Here is a 19,691-nt window from a genome sequence, read left to right on the forward strand (position 1 = left end):
ACTCATCTGCCCCCCTGGTCACTGGGTAAGTGACTGAGTGTGGACGAGAATCCAGGTTTTGTACTCCGAGTCTGTTTACTCTCTTTCGCATCCTCTTCAATGACTTGTAGAAGGAAAACCAAGCGTACTGGGAACAGCAAAAATGAAGAGGGTAGAGGGAAAAGGGGACATGAAGTCAGTCAGGGGGTGCTTCCTAGAAGAGGCCCTTTTCATTTTATGATGTGGGGAGAACAGGAGAGGGCTTAACTCTCGGTTACCACGTGGGTTTTCTAAGCTTACTGAAGTTCCTGGTGCCCAGAGCAGCTCAGAAGTTTGCCCACTGGCCATGGCATCACTTGGGGTGGGGTGGGGGATGGTCCCATCTAGCTCATTAGGCCTGGTTCTGTCTCCTTGGAGCTAGAGAAGGATGAGAAGCAGATAACTATAACTTGGTGGGGCAGGGTACAGAAGCAGGTCCCCACAGATTCTCAAAGAGCCTCCCTCTGCCACAGGGGGAGCCCAGTAGTGGAAAAAACAGCAACGTGAAACGCCCAGGGTCAAGCAGACCCTAGTTGGAATCCTGGCTCCACCACTGACTAGCTCTGTGGTTTCAACAATTTCACTTTACCTCTGAATCTCAATTCTCTCCAAGAGTTGCTGCAAATTAGAAAAATGGCCTCCAAGTACCCAGTCAAGGGCCAGGCTTAGTGAGAAAAAGAACTTGGCCATTATTTTTCCACAGTGCCTGACCTGCCACTAATGGGTGAAAGGGCTAGATGCCACAGGTACAGAAGGAGAGTTTCAGTGCCAACCACTCCCAGTCTGCTGTCGCTGGGCACAAGTGCCCAGCAGGGTTGGGGCTAGCAGGTCAGGCCCATGATGCAATCACAGCTTCCTGCTAACAGGTGAACCATGACCCTTAGGAAACGGAAAAACAACTCATTAACAAGGAGTACAAAACAAAAACTTGGTGAATGTTTATTTCTCATCATACAGAACTGGTAGCAAAGCCAAAGACTTCTGTTGAACACTGAATATCCTTCCCCACCCACCTACAGGACATTTACAGAGTCATCATGTCCCCTCTAGAATCCAAAGCCCAGGGTTGGGGCACCTTCCCTCTAGCCCAACTTCACTGCAGGGCGGGCTTTGAGGCCTGCAGTGGTGCCAGTCACTTCCCCGTGCCTGCATGGGGAAGAAATGTGGCACACCGACCAGGCTCCTCTCCCGCCCCAGCCCAGGGAGGAGCAGAAGCCAGCAGCATCTCAGCCTTTGCCTGTTTTCAGTCACCTCCAAACTGGTCAGAGAGGAGTCACATATTGCCAGAAGAAGGGCAAGGGAAGTCATAATTCACAGCTTATTTGCTACAAAAAGTGCCCGGGATCAGTCCTTGGCTGCCTCTGCCTCCAAGCAATCCACCTAAAATTGAGGAGGGGACAGAAACTGGATGGTTAAAAGGCAGCCAGGAGACTGACTGCAAGAGTGGGGGGCTTCTGGGGGTCCTCAAAATCCTTCAAGATTTGTGGTTCAATGCTGGCAAGTTGGCCTGAGAAACCCAGACATGGAATTTAGCCCCACCTCTTGGTCGGCAATGCAGCTTTGGAGAAAGAGGTCAAGGAGGTTTGGCAATGTCGTCGTGGTCACCTGGCAGTGGCAGGGTCCAAATAAGAAGTGGGGGGGGGGGGGAATCTCCTGCCTCTCCCTTTGGGCCATGTGCCACCTAGAAAGGATCAAGTTTTTGGTAAACATCTGCAGCAGAGCCACAGGAGACAGGAGAGCAGGGTGCTGCACAGGTACAGCTCTGTAGAGAGCAGACTGCCCCGCCCTCCTCCTCGTTGCCATTGACTAGTTCTGGAGGTGAACCTCTGAAGAGGTTTGAATTTCACCCATAAAGGACCAAAATAGAGAATTAGACTCTAATACTTCCTACTCTTCAGAAGGCAAAGTGACCAACAGAGCTACTCCAATTCTCTAGTGATAACCTACTTTTTTTGAAGTACTTGGTCTCTCTCGTGGGGCGCCCGGTGTGGGAGAGAAGGGCAGGAGGGCAAAGGAAGTGAAGTAGGGCTGGGGCAATCAGAAAACAAGAGGCCTTCGGGCTGCCCAACAAAAGAGGTTTTTGGGGAGCTGGATGCACAGACCAGCTGTGATACGGACTTTCACATTGATGGGTGAGTGGCAGGTGAGAGGTAAATGAAAAAGGAATGAGGGAGGAGGAACGTGAAAGCTGCTTGGAGTGTCAGTTCCTAGACGTGTTTGCCTCTCTCCCCAGGGGCCAGCCAGGGACCTTCTCAGTCCGGGAAGGTCACAGTACTTGCAGAGCCTGGGGCCGACCCCGGAGGCACACAGTCCAAACTCAGCCCACTGTATTTCCTGTGCCCTCCGCCCCTGCGTGTAGGGGCAGGAGAAAGGGCACGGCCCACAGGGATCTGCTGGTCCTCTTCCAGCTCCCAGGGGCACAGCTGAGATCCCAGAGATCCTGTCCATTCCAGTGAGAAAACGAAGGGCATGGCTTCCAGGCTACACGGCACACAAAAGCCCACCCCCAGAGTGTGGTGGGTGGGCGTGGGACAGAAAGGGATCGGGTCTGTCTCCAGACACAGAAGTTCTTGCAGGGACGATGATGTCCCCAGGGTCAGCTGCTCCAGGCCCAGGCCTCGTGCAGGAGTCAGGTCATGTATCGAGTGATGGCTCGGAGGGCATAGAGCAGGGCGGCCTGCATGCGGGCCTCCAGGAGCAGCAAGTTCACGTGGACCTGGGGCACAGATGAGGGCTCGTCAGCGACGGATGTCAGTCCTCACCACCCCCATCCCTCCCACATTGCTCCTGTCCTTGACCACCCACCTCATCCTTCCCTTTCCTAAGGCTCTGAACCGTTGGGGTCAACGACTGCTGAGGAATTTCAACATTCACCTCTATTGGGACTGACCTCTTTATCCCCCAAAGCTAAAAATAAGAGCTACCACTGAGCATCTCTCTGGGATTGGATGTTTACACTCATTTTCTCATTTCATTCTCTCAGCAGTCTTGAAATGCAGGTTGTATTTATTCCCGTTGTAAAGATTTAAAAAAAGCTCAAAGAGGCAGAGTAACCTGCCCAAGGTCACACTGCTGCTGAGTTATAGTGTTATGATTTCACCCCAGGCCCTCCTGGCTGCCATTGAAGCACATTCCCATCTTATAGGTGAGTAAATGGGGTCTGAAACCCCAAGTGGAGGGGGGCTGAAGCCCAGGCCAATACGCCCAGGTGTCCCACCAGCAGTACCGACTGAGTCTGGGGTACCTTAATGGGTCCCGACCCCCGGGCCCCTTTCATTGGCTAGGCTTATCTGGTTCCACCCTGTCCCTCCCCCTTGGCCACACCCGCACCTTCTCCGAGTGGCGGAAGTGCCTCCAGAAGAGGCTGTACATTCTTCGGGTGGTCTTCTCTGGGTAGCAGGCCACTGTCTTGATATAGATCTTGAGGTTCCGCTCCAGGAGCTGGTTCACCTCCCCGTAGTCATAGTCATCGTACCTGGAGGAAAAGACCCCAACAGCATCACTCACCCTTGGCTCCAGAACTAGCTCCTCTCCCCCAGCCCCTCCCTACGACAGCAGGAACAGTGTGGAGAAAAGGCAGAGGGCACTCTCCCCTTCTCTCTCTCAAGCAGCTGCCTTCTGCCTTTCTCTAAGGTTAGGGCTCTCCTTTTGCTTCTGTAACTTGCTTCCTGAGCCGATGGGGCCCCGCTGACTCACTCCTACTACCTCTGTAACTTTCTCTTGTAACTTGGAAAGGAAGGAAGGAATGGATGGAAGGGAGGGAGAAAAGGCAGACGAGAGGAAGTAATTAGAAGTTTGGTTCCTTTTGGAAAAATAGCTCATGCCAAAGATCACAGGCCAATGAATACATAGAGAATAAGCAGGCTTTATTTGGAACCAACTTTGTACCATGTGAACATATGCTCGTGGAATCCTCAACAACTACTGTATACCACTGTATACCAAACTACCATATACAATACACTGTATTCATCAGCCTCGTTTTATGGATGAAACTGAGGTTCAGAGAAGTAATGTCACTTGCCCTAGGTCACACAGCTGGGAACCGGATTCGAACCTCGCTCTGCCTGGCTCCAAGATCATATTCACTACTCTACTGTGAAGGCTATGGAAGATGGGGTAGGAAGTCCGTGCAAGTATTTACTCTGGAGAAGGAAGAGGGAAAGGGCAAAAAGGGGCTGGCACCATTTTACAGAGGAGCAAAGTAAAGCTTGGAGAAGGCAATTAACTTGTTTGAAGTCAAAAGGTCAGTCGGTGACCAGTCTAGAAGTTGCTTTGCCAGCGAGTCATCTAGAATCAGCGAGGGTAGGAGAGACGGGCTGAAAACTGGAGGGCAGATTCCAAAGACAAAGGCATAGGATCAAGGATCACCTGGGAGAATGGAGGAGCTTGGACCCAAGAGCTGGGCAGGAATTAGCCTGTACCCACCCACCTCTGAAATCCTGGTAAGAAACCTGCCAAAGGCCAGCAGGATGGTGGCCAGTTAAGTAAGCTCAACCCACCAAGCAAAATCTGATTAAGATAGTAATACACAGAAATACACACCAGTGCCTTTTTAAACACTGGGGAAATTTTCAAAAATAAATTTTTAAAGTTGTTCTTTTTTTCCTCCCACATCTGAGTGTATGTAAGACTACACTGTGATATTTCATTTTAATTGATTTTAGAGAGAGAGGAAGGGGAAGTGAGAACATCGATTTGTTGTTCCACTTATTTATGCATTCACTGGTTGATTCCTGTATGTGCCCTGACCAGGGATCAAACCAGCAATTTTGGGGTATTGGGATGACGCTCTAACCAACGGATTTTTGTTTTTAATTAATTGATGTATTTTAATTGTTCAAGTACAGTTTTCTGTCTTTTACTCCCATCCCAGCACCCCACCCCCCCATTTTTGTTTTTTGTTTGGAATTGAAATGTTAAATGAGAAAAGCAAGGGAAAAATCATGTGTTCATTAAAATATACTCCTGTTTGAATGAAATTCATAGGCAAGAAAACCTTGTTTTCATAAACTTATATATGTTTTGGTTATTTGTGTATGGAAAAAAACAGGAAGGAAATACTTGACAATAATAAGAGCAGGTGGTATCATGGATAGCTTTTATTTTCTTCTTTTTCGTTCTCTGTTTTCTAAGTTTACTAAAAATCCAGGCTGTTTCTCTTTATAAACATCAAGTATATGTATGTATATGTATATATATATATTTTTAATGAAATGACAATAATAATTTCAACTATATAAAAAGCAAATACATAGAAAAAAAGGAATGGAGAAAAATATCGCATGATGCAGATGTGGTTATAGAGTAGAATTTTAGGAAATTGTTCTTTTTCCTTAATTCTCTGAATTTCTCACAAAGTTATCAGAGTGTGACTTTTTTTAAGAAAAGATTTTCTTTATTTTTAGAGAGATGGAAAGGAAGGAAGAAAGAGAGGAAGAGAAGCATCAATGTGTGGTTGCCTCTCATACACCCCCAACTGGGGATCTGGCCCGAAACTTAGGCTCATGTCCTGGCTGGGAATCGAACTGGCAACCCCTGGGTTCACAGGCTAGCACTCAATCTACTGAGCCACACCAGCAGGGGCAGAGTGTGATTTTTTGAAAAGATAAAACATAATAACAATTGTTCTGTGTATATCCTTAACAAGTAATCTCACATCTAGGGTGAGGACTTAGGTGTAAGACTAGTTAGGCAGTGTGCATGGTGTTTGTATAGCAAAAAACTGCAAACTCTATAAATATCCAAAAATAGAAAAATGGTTGAGTAATTACAGTACATTCAAAACAGAACACCATGCAGCAGATTCAGTGGTAAAACAACATAAGAGATCCATCTGTACTGACAAGAAAGGCAGTTAAATCCTTAAGTAGAAAAACCAACCCACTTGCAGAATATTTCAACTATAATCCCATTATTTTTTTTTAAAAAGCTACTCAGAAAACAGAGGAATTTAGGTAATAAGATGAAAAGATAATTCATCGATCATCACACACTCTACAGAAACAACATGAATGAATAACAGTTTGGGGTACAGACTTCCATACGTCTTCCAGGCATGCACACACTTTTATTTAAAAAAAGAAAATGATTCTGGATGGTGACCATCTTTCTTTTTTCTCAATACACTTTGAACATTTTCCCATGACACTATATATAGACCACTGTAATTTTTAATAGCTGCATAGTATTTCATTGAATGGATACATCATTATCTAAAGTACTCTACTGATGGGCACTTTTGTCCATGTTTATTATGAGAGACCTGCTACTTGGAATGGAAATACAAGCATAACTCTCTCTCTGATATATACTTATCTCTAGGGGGTGGGGTTAAAGAGTTTCATTTACAAGGGTTGGACAATGGTGAGCACATCTACTATTTTTTATAATCAGCAAAGAAGTAAGTGTGCTCTGATAAACAGTCTAGGCAGGAAGAAAGGAAAAGAGAAAAAAGGAATAACTGTGGTGCAGACAGGACCTGCAGTGCACGCACGGCCTGGAGGAGGGGCCGCGTACTTGCCTGATGCCGAAGACGCAGTGGATGTAGTTCCAGATGGCCCTGCGGAGCACGGAGGTGTCCACTCCGCTGTGCATGGCCATGGTGTTGTAGGTGAGGCTACAGGCCGCCTGGAACTTCTCATCCAGCAGCTGTCCACCTTCAGGGTAGAGCCGCTGGATCAGTGAGTATCCATGGTCCTCCCAGGTATAATCCTGAGAAACATGGCAAGGGGTGAGTAAGTGGAATCTTGGGGCCCAGGAGAGACCCCATCCTCTGGAGCACACGTCCCCAACCCGCAAATCTAACCTACTGCTTGGTCTGGGCCTGAGAAGCTGAGAGGGATACAAATGGGTCCCTTCACGATCCAGGGTCTCCCACCTCCCTCATGGAATCTTGAGGGAGAGAAGGTGCCCAATTCTAACCACTCAAAACATCCCCTCCCCCCCCCCCCACAGTGTCTGTAAATCCAGAGCAATGCCAAGATTAGTTGGGAGAGCCCACCTGGGCACGGAAGGTGGGGGGTGCCTGAGCCCCTCGCCGGGTGAAGTCCTCGTATCTGAAAGTGGGGTCTTCTACAAAGCATAGCATGTCTGGGTGTGGAGAAGGCTCCAGAATGTCAGCTGAGGACATCAGAAAGAGGTCACAATTAGGCCGAGGCATAGGGCACAGAGGTTTCCACTCTTGACTGATCATTAATACGGGGCCAGACAACACCAAGGAGAAGGCCAGAGAAAGCCCCTTGCTACAGTGAGCAGGACCAAGACTCCAACTGGAGCCAGGCCTGGGGAGGAGATGAATCAGGCCATGGACCTGGGGATGAGACCAGGTAATAGTAGCAGCAGTTGTAACAGTAGCAGTTATTTATGGAGCCACTTTCCCTGGGCCAGGCTCTGTGCTAAAAGCTTTGCTTTTCTTGTTCCCTTTGCCCTACACATCAACTTTTCATGTAGGAGGAGACTGAGGCCCTGAGGCCGGAAGTGATTTATCAGTGGTCACACTGCAGAAAGGCTAACAGGCCAGATCCAAAGCTTGGTCTGCCACCAACATACAAGAGATGCAATGCATGGAGGTGCCTACTCCTCGGCAGAGATGGCAAAAGGTGGGGGGCAGCCCCTGGAACCTGGACGTCTGTGATCCCGTACCTGAGGGGGTCACCAGAAGGCTCTCTGACTTCTCCAGCTCAAAGCGGCTCTCCATCTCCTCCTGGGACGCTCCCTCATCCCGCAACAGGCTCTCCTGAAGCTGCCTCATGCGTTCCATCAAAGCCTCCACGTCTCGGGCGGCCTCAAAGCCCTGGAGGAGGGACTCAGCAATGACCATCTGCTCCTCCCTCAGCCGCCCCGGAAACTCCACACGTCTTTCCCACATGGCAGCCCTTCCCGACCGGGCAGCTCCCATGGTCTGGGTCTGTGCTTCCCAAAATGAAGTTTAAGAAGCTACAGAACAGACATGTCTTCTCTGAGCATCAACTATCCTCACCGGTAAGAGATTTTTAAATTATCTGTATCATCATATTAAAACAAACAAAGCCATCTTACAGAGTAAGAGGCAAACTGTATTTTAGAAGTGCTAAAAACCAGGAGACTTTGAGTCTATGGTGCTACATGTTGAGAAGCCAGTCACATGGTTACGGTTTTTTATCTTTTTTAAAAAAAGATTTTATTTATTTATTTTTAGAGAGAACGAACGCGAAGGACAAAGAGAGAAATATTCATGTGTGGTTGCCTCCCACATGCACGCCACTGGGGATCTGGCCTGCAACCCAGGCATGTGCCCTGACTGGGAATCAAACTGGCAAACCTTTGGTTCCCAGCCCGCACTCAATCCACTGAGCTACACCTGCCAGAGCTCATGGTTATTTCATTGAATCCTCAAAACCCACTAGGAAGTAGCAGTCTTTACCCTCATTTTATAGATGAGGAAATGGAACTTCAAAGTCAAGTAACTTTTCTAAGGCTTCTCACTGTGAGACAGGATGACAGGACATGCCAGCTTCCTCTCCCACCATGCATGCCCCGGGCCAGTGACTTACCCCAGAACTGTTCAGTGAGTCCCTGCTGGGGGGGCTGCTTTGCTCGCTGGGGGGTGAAGGTGCCTGGGGGGCAGGGCTGCCCTCAGGGTCCCCCTCAGGCAGGATGCCACAGCCAAACACAAAGGAGGCCAACGAGTGACAGTGGGTGAGCAGGACCAGGGCCTGGATGAGCTCAGCCAGGGACCAGCTATGCTCGCCCGTCTTCAGCAAGGCCTGGAGAGGAAAGAAGGCCAGACTTGCTCAGTGTTTGCCCCTGGGCTGCCTGCCCCATCCCAGCCAGGCCCCTGTGCTGCCTCGGGGTCCTGCCTCCCAGCCCATCACACCTGGATGTGCTCCTTGGTGATAAGCCACGGCCGATGTGCCAGCAACTTGTTGATCTCGTTAAGCTTGCGCAGCTTCTCAGGGGCACGGTGGAGGCCGAGCAGCCATTCGGGGTCACCACCAGTCTGCAGAAACTCAGCCATGTGGGAGCCCACCAAGTAGGAACACTGGTGGCGGGCGGCAGCCTGTGGAGGTGAGTGGACAGAGCTTAGGTTAAGCTCTTCTTTCTGGGCCCTGCTCAGTGTGAGTACTCCACAGAGGGTGACATCGCAGGCCTCCCTGTTGCCTGAGAGACAGGACATTTGGGTTCTAGCCCCACTGTGCCGCTGGTTTGTTGTCCAGCCTGGGGCAGGTCATCTACTCCTTTATGCCTCAGTTTCCCCAAGCTGTAGAGCAGGCACTAAAGAACTCTTTAAAGTTCTATGGTCAGATAAAGGCAGGGCTGTCCTCTGCTTCTCTTCATAAATGGAATCAGTTCAGGAAGTCCCCAGCAAAAGATCTACAGACTAACCCCCCAGTGCGGCCACCTCCGGGATGGTCGGGCCCAGACAGGCTCACCATGATGGCAATATAGTGGCGCCAGGAGCTGGCCAGGGGCCCGTCTGTGTGCAGCAGCAGGTAGTGCAGGCGCCAGAATCTGATAAGGTAGTCGGGGTGCAGGCCCATCACCACGGCCAGGTTGTCCACCCGCCCGGAGGACATCAGTGCCTCCAGTCCCAGGTTCTGCTCAGGGCTCTCAGCTCCCTCCTGAAGGACCTGCCAAGCAAAGGTGAGAAGATGGGTCCCCTCCCGTCTTTCCCACCAAGACCAACGTATTCCTTGCAGTGGGATTTTAACAGCAAGAAACTGAAAACAACTACCATGTCCCAAAAGAGAATATGAGAGTAAAAGATAGTGATTAAATACTTATCAGACACCTACTATCATAACAGCCAATACTTACATAATGTTTATGATGTGCCAAACACTGTTTGAGCACTTTATATGCATTTACTCTTTTAATTCTTACAACTAAGAAATAAGAACTGTTTTCTCCATTTTTAGATAGAAAAACTCAGGCACAGAGATTAAAATACAGTTTCTCCTGCCCTCGTGGAGTGTCTGCTCTAACACTGCAAATCCGTACAGCTGTGGGAAGGGGTGCAAGACAGTCAGGACTTCCTGAGTGACTTCTCCAGCCCAGTTCCCAGCAGGGGACTCACGAGAGGCAACCATACATGGATATTTCTCTCCTTCTTTCCTTCTCTTCCTCTCTAAAAATAAATAAAATCTTAAAAAAAAAGAAAAAGAAAGAGAGAAACATCGATTAGTTGCCTCCCATACACACCCGACCAGGGATCGAACCCACAGCCTTTTGGTGCACAGGTTTGCACTCCAAGTAACTAAGCCACCTGGCCAAGGCAGCAGTCCTCTTTTTAATAAAGAAAAGAAATAGGATTTGGCCCTGGCCATGTGGCTCAGTTGGTAGGAGTAGTGTACCATACACCAAAAGGATGCAGGTTTGATTTTTGGTCAGGGCACATACCTAGGGTGCAGGTTTGAACCCCCCCGTCAGATTCCTACAGGAGGCAACCAATGGATGTTTCTCTCTCTCCCTTCTTCTCTCTCTGAAATCAATAAACGTATCCTTAGGCGGGGCTTAAAAAAACACTAAGTAAAAAGGGGAGTGGTTACTTCTACATGAAAAAGTAAAATGCAAGAACAATCCCTGAGCTTAACATTCTAGGCTACAGACAGGAATAATCAGCAGAGGGGTTGTTTACTTTCCACTTACAAAGGGTGGAGGGAACTGCGGGCTTAACCATTTGTTAACAGCTCATTAACTACTTGGCCTGCGAGTTTGGGAGGGAAAAGAGAACAAGGAAACAAAATATCTGTCTTTGTTCATTAAAGGCCAAAAGGAAAAGAAGGAAACTATTTTAAAAATCTTTCTGTGCAGGTACAGGCACCCCCACGCCCACACCGACCCCGCCCTGGAATGTAGGCCTGGTGAGGGCAAGGATTTGTGTCTCCTTCCCTGTTGTAATGGCAGCACCTACAACAGCGCCTGACTCAGAGGAATCCTTCAATAGACGGCTGTTACATGAATGAATGAATGAGCGCTCCTACTCAGGAAATGAAAGAGGCCTCTGTTGTATTAAGTGAAAAAAAACAACAAAACACTAACCTGCCCCCAAAACAGGCAGTAAACTATGAGCTTGGTTCTGCACACACAAAAAAAGTCTGGGAAACAAGGGTTACCTCTGGGTGGGAGGGCAGGAATGACAATAGCGACTGCAGTTTTCTAAAACACTGAAAAAAAATTTTTTATCTTTAGAGGAGAAGGAAAGGAGAGAGGGAGAGAAACATCAATGTATGGTTGCCTTTCATGCGTCCCCTGCGGGAACTGGGCTGCAGGGAACCGGCCTGCAGGGAACCGGCCTGCAACCCCAGTATGTGCCCAGACTGGGAATCGAAACCGCGATTGTCTGGTTCGCACGCCTGCGCTCAATCCACTGAGCTACACCAGCCAGGGTTTGAAAAAATTTTTTAATAATGAACATACTTTAGGAGTAAAAAAATTTTCTGTAATGTATGCACAGTCAAGGATGAGAAGACAAACACAGACGGCTCTGACCTCTTGAGGAAAAGCGCCCCGTTCTGGGAGCCAAGTGCGTGTGCGTTGCCCTAGCTGGGTCTCTATCACTGTACTATCTCTTTGAGCCTGTTTCTTTCCAGCAAAATGGGGTTGCTTCGCCTGCTTCACGGAACTGTTCTGTGGATCGAATGAGTCAGGAACCTGAAGGGGTAGTTTCAAAACTGCTATTTCGAGAGACAGGAAAAGGCCCTCACCCACTCGGTATGTCCCTTCTTCCCAGCGACCAACGACCCCTCACCCCTTCCAGGCTTACCTCCTCCACTGGGATGAAGGCGCTGGGCCCCCGAGGGCCTCCCGGGGCCCGCCGCTCCCTCTGCTCCTAGAAGGAAACACACCGGGCTTAGTTGGAGGTAAAAGGGAGGACTGGAAGGGCAGCTCTCCCTCTAGTTTTCTCCCAATTCGGTGCAATCCGCATGGAGTAGGCAGGTGGGAGGTAGACACCCGTTAGGTGGGTGGAGATGGGGTAAAGAAAGAGTGGGTTCACCCCACGGGCTTAGTCCAGTAGCGGGGAAGGGTCTGGGGAAGGGAAATAAACAGCCACCGTGTTGCACATATCCAAACGACCACTTTTTGGCAGCCCTGGAGAATCCATGTGAGAACCTCCCTCATTTACATCCTGAAGCCAAGTTGCCAAGCCCCTCAAATGGTCCTTTCTTCACCCCTCCCACCATCACCACCTCACCCAACGCTACTGTCTCTTTTCTGGACAACCAACCACAGCTTCTCCAGTGGTCTCCCTGCCCTATCCTACCCATCCTCTACTAACTTAACAAAACATGAATAAATAAGTCCCGCTCCACTTCTGGGACTAGGAGCAGGTTTACTGAGTACGTGACCCTGGCGGTTTCTAAGGAGGGCAAACTTTCTGCAGCCAGAGTAAACTTTCTTAAGTGCAAATCTGATCAACTGGCTTAAAACCCTGCCTCTATTCCCATAGCTTTTGAGATAAGTAAGAATTACTCAGGCCCACCACCCTTCCACTAGTCCCTCCTTCTGCAGATCTAACGTACAGACTTCCGGGGCCTGGGAAAAGTCTTTCAGACCCTCATCTGTGACCCCCACAAGTCTCAGTGCTTTGCTTCTGAAAACATTGTCTTCTAACTGTCTGAATTAGGTGTCCTTACTACCTGATCACACTTTGTAGAGAGTAGGGCTGGGCATTCATAGCAGCCCCTGAATGAAGAACACAGAGAAAGCACAGAGGCATCCAGGGAACCCAGGCAGGGCATACACTGCAGACAGTAGCAGCTATTCTGACCTGTATGTATTGGAGCCTATTTGGCACCAATTACATACTCACTAGATCTGCTCCTCCATCTAGAGGTGAGGTTCATGAAGGATGCTTTACTTAGTTGTTTTGATAACTGGAAAGGGGGTTCCCAGCACTGGCCTTAGAGTTTACCCAACGCAGAGTTATACCCTCACTAGATAGAAATAATGTTCCCCTAACTCCTCCCTTTCATTAAAATCCAGACTTATTACTGAGAAACCCAGGTGTCCAGGAACTAAAGATTATAACTGAACCCTCCTTCTCAGATGGCCAAAAGCCCCCCTGAGGGAGGCAGAGGTCTGGGGCTCTGAAAGAAGGAGGACAAAGTAAAGAACAATGGGACCTGGAAGCCCTGGGTGTGAATAACAATTCTGCCACTAACTTGCTGTGTGACTCAGAAAGTAACCTAAACTCTCTGGGCCTTAACCCTGGACAATGGAAGGCAGCTGGGCTGATTGCTCAGGCCTCTTTCAGCCCACACTTCCAGGAGCCACCAGGCCAGGCTCACCCAAGTCCAGCATAGAAACCACCATAAGCCCCAGGCACTCTCGTTTTAGCTTCCCTCCTCCCTCACCAAAGAGAAAAAGCCTAAGAGCTACGTGTGGGAGATAAGAATTGCTGACTCCACAGAAAAAGCCTCCCCCTCAGGGGATCTGAGGACAGAGAGAAAACCACAGCCAGGTGGGGTGGGGAAGGGCAGGGTGGAAGGGGGTTTGGGGGTTGGGGGAACCAGGAGGGCCCACCGGGTGCTAGCAAAGTATAGGAAACAGCCTTGGGTGTCCCTCTCACTCTAAAATCTGTCTCATGAGCTGTCAAGGAAGGAACTTGTGGGTCTTTTTAACTGACAGATCTGGATCCACCAACACTGTCAGCCCTGACGGTAACAGCTCAGTAGAAGGCAGGGGCTCTCGACAACCACTGCCTGTGCTCGGAGGACACCTCCACCACCATCTGCTACCTACTTGAGCCTCAGTTTCCTCACCAAATAATGGGACTAACAGGACAGTCATAAGGATTTAATCAGACAAGACCCCTACCTTAGTACGTCTAACACAGTAAGCACTTAATACAAGTCAGCTATAATTATCCTAAGTGTTGGCTCAGACCGTGGCTTCTCAATCCAAGCAGTCCTTCAGAATCCCTTTGAAAGCTTTCTTAAGAATACCAATGCCAAGGTCCCATCTCCAGCAATTCTAATTCAGTTGGGTGAGCATAGCACAATTTATAGCCAGGGTGCACAAGGCACCGGGCTAAGTGCTTTCCAGCTGGAACCCAAATTAATCCATTCATTCAATGAATGTTTTTTTTTAAAGATTTTATTTATTTATCTTTAGAGGGGAAGGAAGGAGAGAGGGAGAGAAACATCAACGTATGGTTGCCTTTCCTGTGTCCCCTGCTGGGAACTGGCCTGCAGGGAACCGGCCTGCAACCCAGGCATGTGCCCTGACTGGGAATTGAACCGTGATCGTGTGGTTCGCAGGCCCGCGCTCAATCCACTGAGCTATACCAGCCAGGCAACAAATGTTTTTGATGACTACATTTCAGGCAACAACAGTACAGGAGTAAAAACACAAAGTCTCAGCCTTCACAGAATTTACAATCTAATAAAGAAAGACAAACAAATGATGAACAGGATTTCAAAACACAGATTATATAAAGAAAGTAAAACAGAGCAATGAGAGTTTATGATGGAATGGGGTGTGTGCAATTCTGTAAGTCTGAGTACACAGGGAAAGCCACTGAGGAGGTAAATTTCGAGTTGGTATCTAAATATCTAAATGAGTTTATTAGGCAGCAGGGCCTATAAAGATGTGGTGGACCAGCATTCCAGCCAGACAATAGAAACTTCAAAGCTTTGAAGGAAAGACCAAGGAGATTCTAATCCAGAACTCCAATACCCTGAATGCTTCCCTAACCTTGACACCCAGAACTTCATGGGAAGCAGGCAGGGAAGGGTCCCAACTGCCAAGAGATCCTGCCTCCAAAGCAGCCCTCCACTATTCCTTGGGAGTCAATAATAATAACTGTAAGTCAATAATAATAATTGTAGGTGACAACCGTGATTACCACTGGCTAAGCATGTATTTCACATGTACTTTAAGGCAGGAACTACTACCAAAGTTCTATATTACAGATAAGGAATAAAGCTCAGAGAGATCAAGTCAGTTCCGGTCACTGAGCCAGGAAGGAGAGAGCAGAGTCTGACACAAACCAACTATTCCCATTCTCTAAACTTCTCAAGGTCTCAGTAGCTCCAATGCTTTGCATCTGGGGTTCACCAGGATTGAGAAGCTCCTTCTGCCTTCCCACATCCCCGGAAAGCCACGGCCCCCAGTCACAGAACCTGTCAGACTGTGTTGTTTCTTACCTTGAGAGTGCACCCTCGTTCCCTGCTGTTAACCCCCAGTGTCTAGCACAGTACCGTCCAATAGAACTTCTTGCAGTGATGCAATAGTCTTTATCCAATAAAGATGGTAGCCCCTAGCCACAGTGGCTGAGCAGCTGAAATGTCACTAGTGCAACTAAAAAACTGAATTTTAATTAAAAAATTATCAAAATTTTAATAGTCACCTGTGGCTAAGGGCCACTGTATCGGACAATGTAGTTTCAGCACACCTGAAAAAGGCAAGGTCCCCACCCCACTTTACGGATGAAAGAGATGGAAAACTGAGGGGGCAGGAGACCTACCCAAAGTAACAAAGGTAGCACAGGCAGAGGGAGGACCAGTGGCAACAGTTCCAACTGAGGGGTCCCTAGGGACAGCAGGAACACTATTCAGAGAGCCCTCTAGGGGAGCAGTCAACAGGGAGGGCTTCGGGCAAATTGTAAAAAGAGGATAATCACCTCAAAGTTCAGTGCCTGGCTCCTTAACATTTAAGCACTTGCTAAATGTTAACTTTTATATTAGCTCAGGCACTTGTATACAGTTTCTATCTAATCTTCATCAGTTTGGGGGTGGGGGGGTCTCTATTTTGCACTAAAGGAAAGATTAAGGTTCCAAAGGTTAAGGACCAGATGACAAGTGGCCAATCTGAGATTTGAACTCAGCTTAGTCTAGCTTCCAAGGGTTCTGTCCCCCACCCACACAAGGCTCTTGGAATGGCTCCAGCTTTATTCCTGGTATCCTACTCATAGCCTGCAAACCCCAGGACTCAGACAGACACCTGTGAAGTCAGTCTGCCACCTGGGAAAAGGCAGAGACTACCCCACACCCACCCTGTGGGCAGCTGTGGTGTGCTGCACTCAGATACCTGCCTGGGCTAACACCTGAGAGGGAGACATAGAGCAAGCAGCCTCTGACCAGCCTAGGGGGAGGGATGTGTGAGTGGTGCCACGAACCCGCCAAGGGCTGGGCACTAGACTAAGTGCTTTACACATCTGATCTAGCCGATGTCTTGCAAACACGTGGAGGGAAAAGAGGTTGCATTACCCCTTCTTCAGAGACAGCTCACTGAGGCTCTTTCTGAGTCCTGCTCCAGACCCGCACAGTTCAGACCTGACATCAAAGCCTGCAGAGGTCACAAGGGTCAGCTGAGCCCACAGGAGCAAACAGTTACAAGCACTTATTAGGTGCTAAGAACAGTGCTGGGATGTGACCTATAGAATGTTTCTAGTCCAGCAAGGAAGACAGACAAGAAATGCCTGATTATACAATTGTTACATTATAATTAGGATAAAAGCTTGTACAAAGGAGAAAGGAGACGGGAGGAGGGTATGCAGAAGGGACCTGTCTGGTGCCAGAGGAAAGGCTTCCTGAGGAAATCATGTTTGAGGAAGTGATTCTAGACCCTAATAGGACTCTGAAAACATACTACCAATATTAAAGTGTCTGAGGGCCTTGACCCTTTGAAAGGGCATGTGATGAAGTGATGGGAGTTGAAGGGACTGTACATGTGGGTCTTGCCTTGGTCCCTGGGCTACCAGGCTTGTTAAGTTTGGCACCCTGCCGTCTTCTAAGGAATTCACTTAAAGCAGACATCTTCCCAAGGTCCTCTTTTCTTGAGAGAGAAGATACAGAAAGGGTTCAGACATCGCCTACTTTCCCCCCTGCAGATAGGTGCCTTCCATCTCAAGGCCACTCCCTCAGAGCTTGCCCAGACCACTTCCCAGGCAGTGTCCCACAGAGGGATGGACCAACTCCCACCTCAGGCAGGAGGGACAGGCTCAGGCACACCCTGTTAAGACACTCTGGGGCCAAGAGAAATGTGTGATGGCCACATTCTAGCAAGAGCTAGCATGTTGGACACAGTTACTATGTTCCAGGCACTGTGCTTTGGCCTTTGCTTATATTCTCAGTCAATCTCCCAACAATCCCTCAGAGGTACTACTATCAAATGTCCATGGGAGGAAGGTGCAGATCAGAGAAGGGATCACATCACTTGGCTGAGGTCACACAGCAAGTGAGTGGGAGGACTAGTACATAAACCTGGAGCTCTGCCCAGGTACTCTTAATAAAAAATATTACAGCAGGTCCTTAAATAACATTGTTTCATTCAACATTGCTTATATCAATTAGTCTATGGTAAGACTTTTTCTTATGCATCATTTTGCTTAAAATCACAGAACCTATAACAGACTGGGGGTAAAGTGACTTGGTCAAAATAACTCAGCTGAGAACTGGCAGAGGCAGGTTTTGTTCCTCCATGTAGGGCTCTTAAAACCATGGTGGGGAAGATAAAAAAAACAAAACATAACAAAACAAAACATAACAAAACAAAACAAAACAAAAAAAATGCTAATAGAAAAGCCTGGATATATATCATCATCCACTGTTGAAGGGAACACCTCCCCAGAAACCATACTGTTCCAAGCAGCCCAGCGATATTCTCAGGGTCGCCTTTTATAACTACCCACTGCCCGGAACCCAACACCAGTAATAATAAAACTTGCGCCACTCTCCAGGTATGGAAACTAAAGAAACAAGCAAAACTCCCTGCAGTGCCAAGCTCGTTTGGAAACCTAGACATCCAGGCCAAAAATTGAGCTACTCTGGGGGGGTTAGCAAAGGAAGATTCTCCAAAGTCCCTCCAGGAACTCAATTATGTCAACCTGTGAAATGGGACTTAACAGTATAGTTTGTATTTTGCTAGTTTAGTCCTGAGGACTGAGAGAAAAGGCAAAACCCGAGACTGACTTCCTGTAGGTGCTTTATAAATAAGAGGTTCATTATCGATGGTGGTGGAGATGGAGTGGGGGAAGGCGAATTGCCAGATTAGGCCCAGCCTCGTTCCCAGTCTCACTACAAAAGGAGTCCCCGCTAAAAACTTGCGAAACCTCAGACCACTTAGTAGGACACAGCCTAATCCGCGCTTGGTTCTGGAGCGGTGGCCAGGGTTTTCGCCCTCTCCAGAGCTTTGGCCGCCGCCGCGTACCCGGCAGCCAGCTAAGGCCCGGAAGCACCCGAACCCCCTTTCCAAATCGGGGTGCAGGTGGGGGCGGAGGACGAGGTCAACCTTTGTTGGCCAGTCCCAGGTGCCTCATTCCCCGCGCTGGGGGGACTGGAGAGGGAACGCACCCTACCTAGAAAGAGTCTTTTGCGCGCCAGCCCCAGCCCAGAGGCAGGGAATCTGCGGAAGGGGGCGGAGAGGAGGAGTGGTTGGGCCGCTGCGACCGGGATTTGCCTGGACTTGACGACTCTCTTCACCAGAGCCCAAACCTAAGAAAACCTTGAGAAGACTCTCGTCTCATTGGCCAGGAGTCCGAGGGAGCCCAGGAGGGCTCCACAGCCCTGGGGGGAGGGGGGAGGGGAGGGGGCGGGAGGGCCGAGGCTGCCAGTTGATGCAACCTCGCTCCTGGTTTACGCGGTCCACTGTCCCTCCCTGAGCCGAGGCCGGGGGGCGGGCGGGGGGGAGGGGGAGTGGCGGTGCACCGACTCGGCTCAGGCTAGCCCGAAGCTCGGACGCAGCTCGGGGTTCAACATAAAAGTGGGGTGGCTCGGCAGCTGCTTACCTCTCCGGTCCCAGGGCCGCCGCCGCCGCCGCCCCGGGAGAACGGCAGGTAGCCCTTAAGCTCTGCGCGGCATTCGGAGTCAGCAACGATCATGGTGTGCGCCAGGACCCAACCGCGGCTCGCCAACGACCAGTGCACCGGAGGTTGTTGCGGACGGACGCACGCAGGAAGCCGGGACTGGGGGCCGCTGGGGAGGTTCTAGAACCCCGGGCTCTCTCTCAAGGTTCCAGAACGCTCCGAAAGCCCAGACTCCGGGAACGGCCACTGCCTCGCTGGACTCTCCTCTCGTCCACCTTCTGGAGAGGTGAGGGGCCTCAGAAGCCTCGGATCGGCCTGGGCGCACGGGTTTTTACGGCCCAGAGTGCCTCTGAAGTCCGCAGTGGCGACGGCTGCTCGCGGACCCAGCGCTCCTCAGCATCCCCCGCCGCGGAACTGCCAGCGCTCACCCAGGTCTGACACCGGCTGCACAGCTCAGCTCACTGCGTTCCCTGGGGGAGGGCGGGGACACAAAAGCCCCACGCCACAGCCAATCAGATGTCTGTTTCCTGGGGAGGCGGGGCGACACCTCCTCAGGAGCGGACTGCTTAGCCAATCAACACGGAGAAGTGCCCGGGAACTCTGGGAGCTGTAGTCATCCTCCGACGAATGCTGCAAACTTTTGCAAGAGGATTTTGGCAGACTGTTGGCAATACCGGACGAGAGTGACAGCCCCGAGAGTCATTACAGCTGCGTGATGAAACGGGACTTCACTGGGCTGGGCCAGAGAGCCGGGTGTGAAATCTCTCCTAATTACGTTCTTTCAACTTTTCAGTTCTTGGAGGGACTGGTTAGGGTTAGAGGAGGTGGTGCTAATTACAGAGGCCGACCCCGGCACAACCCTGATCCCCTAGCCTCTGGGAGGCCTCCACCTTAAAATGTATCAAGCACAGAGAATCCACTTTATTTGTAGTCTCTGGAAAAG

General features: G+C 49.5%; 1 protein-coding gene across 1 annotated transcript; it reads right to left on the reverse strand.

Moving 5' to 3' along the window:
- Positions 1-932: 932 nt before the first annotated feature.
- On the reverse strand, positions 933-19,217 carry SESN2 (sestrin 2). The gene is made up of 10 exons (XM_037149437.2): positions 18,731-19,217; positions 11,765-11,830; positions 9,432-9,629; positions 8,876-9,058; positions 8,553-8,765; positions 7,663-7,813; positions 7,022-7,140; positions 6,542-6,732; positions 3,349-3,493; positions 933-2,734 (listed from the first exon to the last, which is right to left on the reverse strand). Exons 1-10 carry the CDS (start codon positions 18,821-18,823, stop codon positions 2,648-2,650), a joined length of 1,446 nt encoding a protein of 481 aa, XP_037005332.2. The 5' UTR covers positions 18,824-19,217; the 3' UTR covers positions 933-2,647.
- Positions 19,218-19,691: the final 474 nt, after the last annotated feature.

This window comes from Artibeus jamaicensis, unplaced genomic scaffold (assembly GCF_021234435.1).
Source record: "Artibeus jamaicensis isolate MK-2021 breed Jamaican fruit bat unplaced genomic scaffold, CSHL_Jam_final scaffold_847, whole genome shotgun sequence".
NCBI classification, from domain to species: Eukaryota; Metazoa; Chordata; class Mammalia; order Chiroptera; family Phyllostomidae; genus Artibeus; species Artibeus jamaicensis.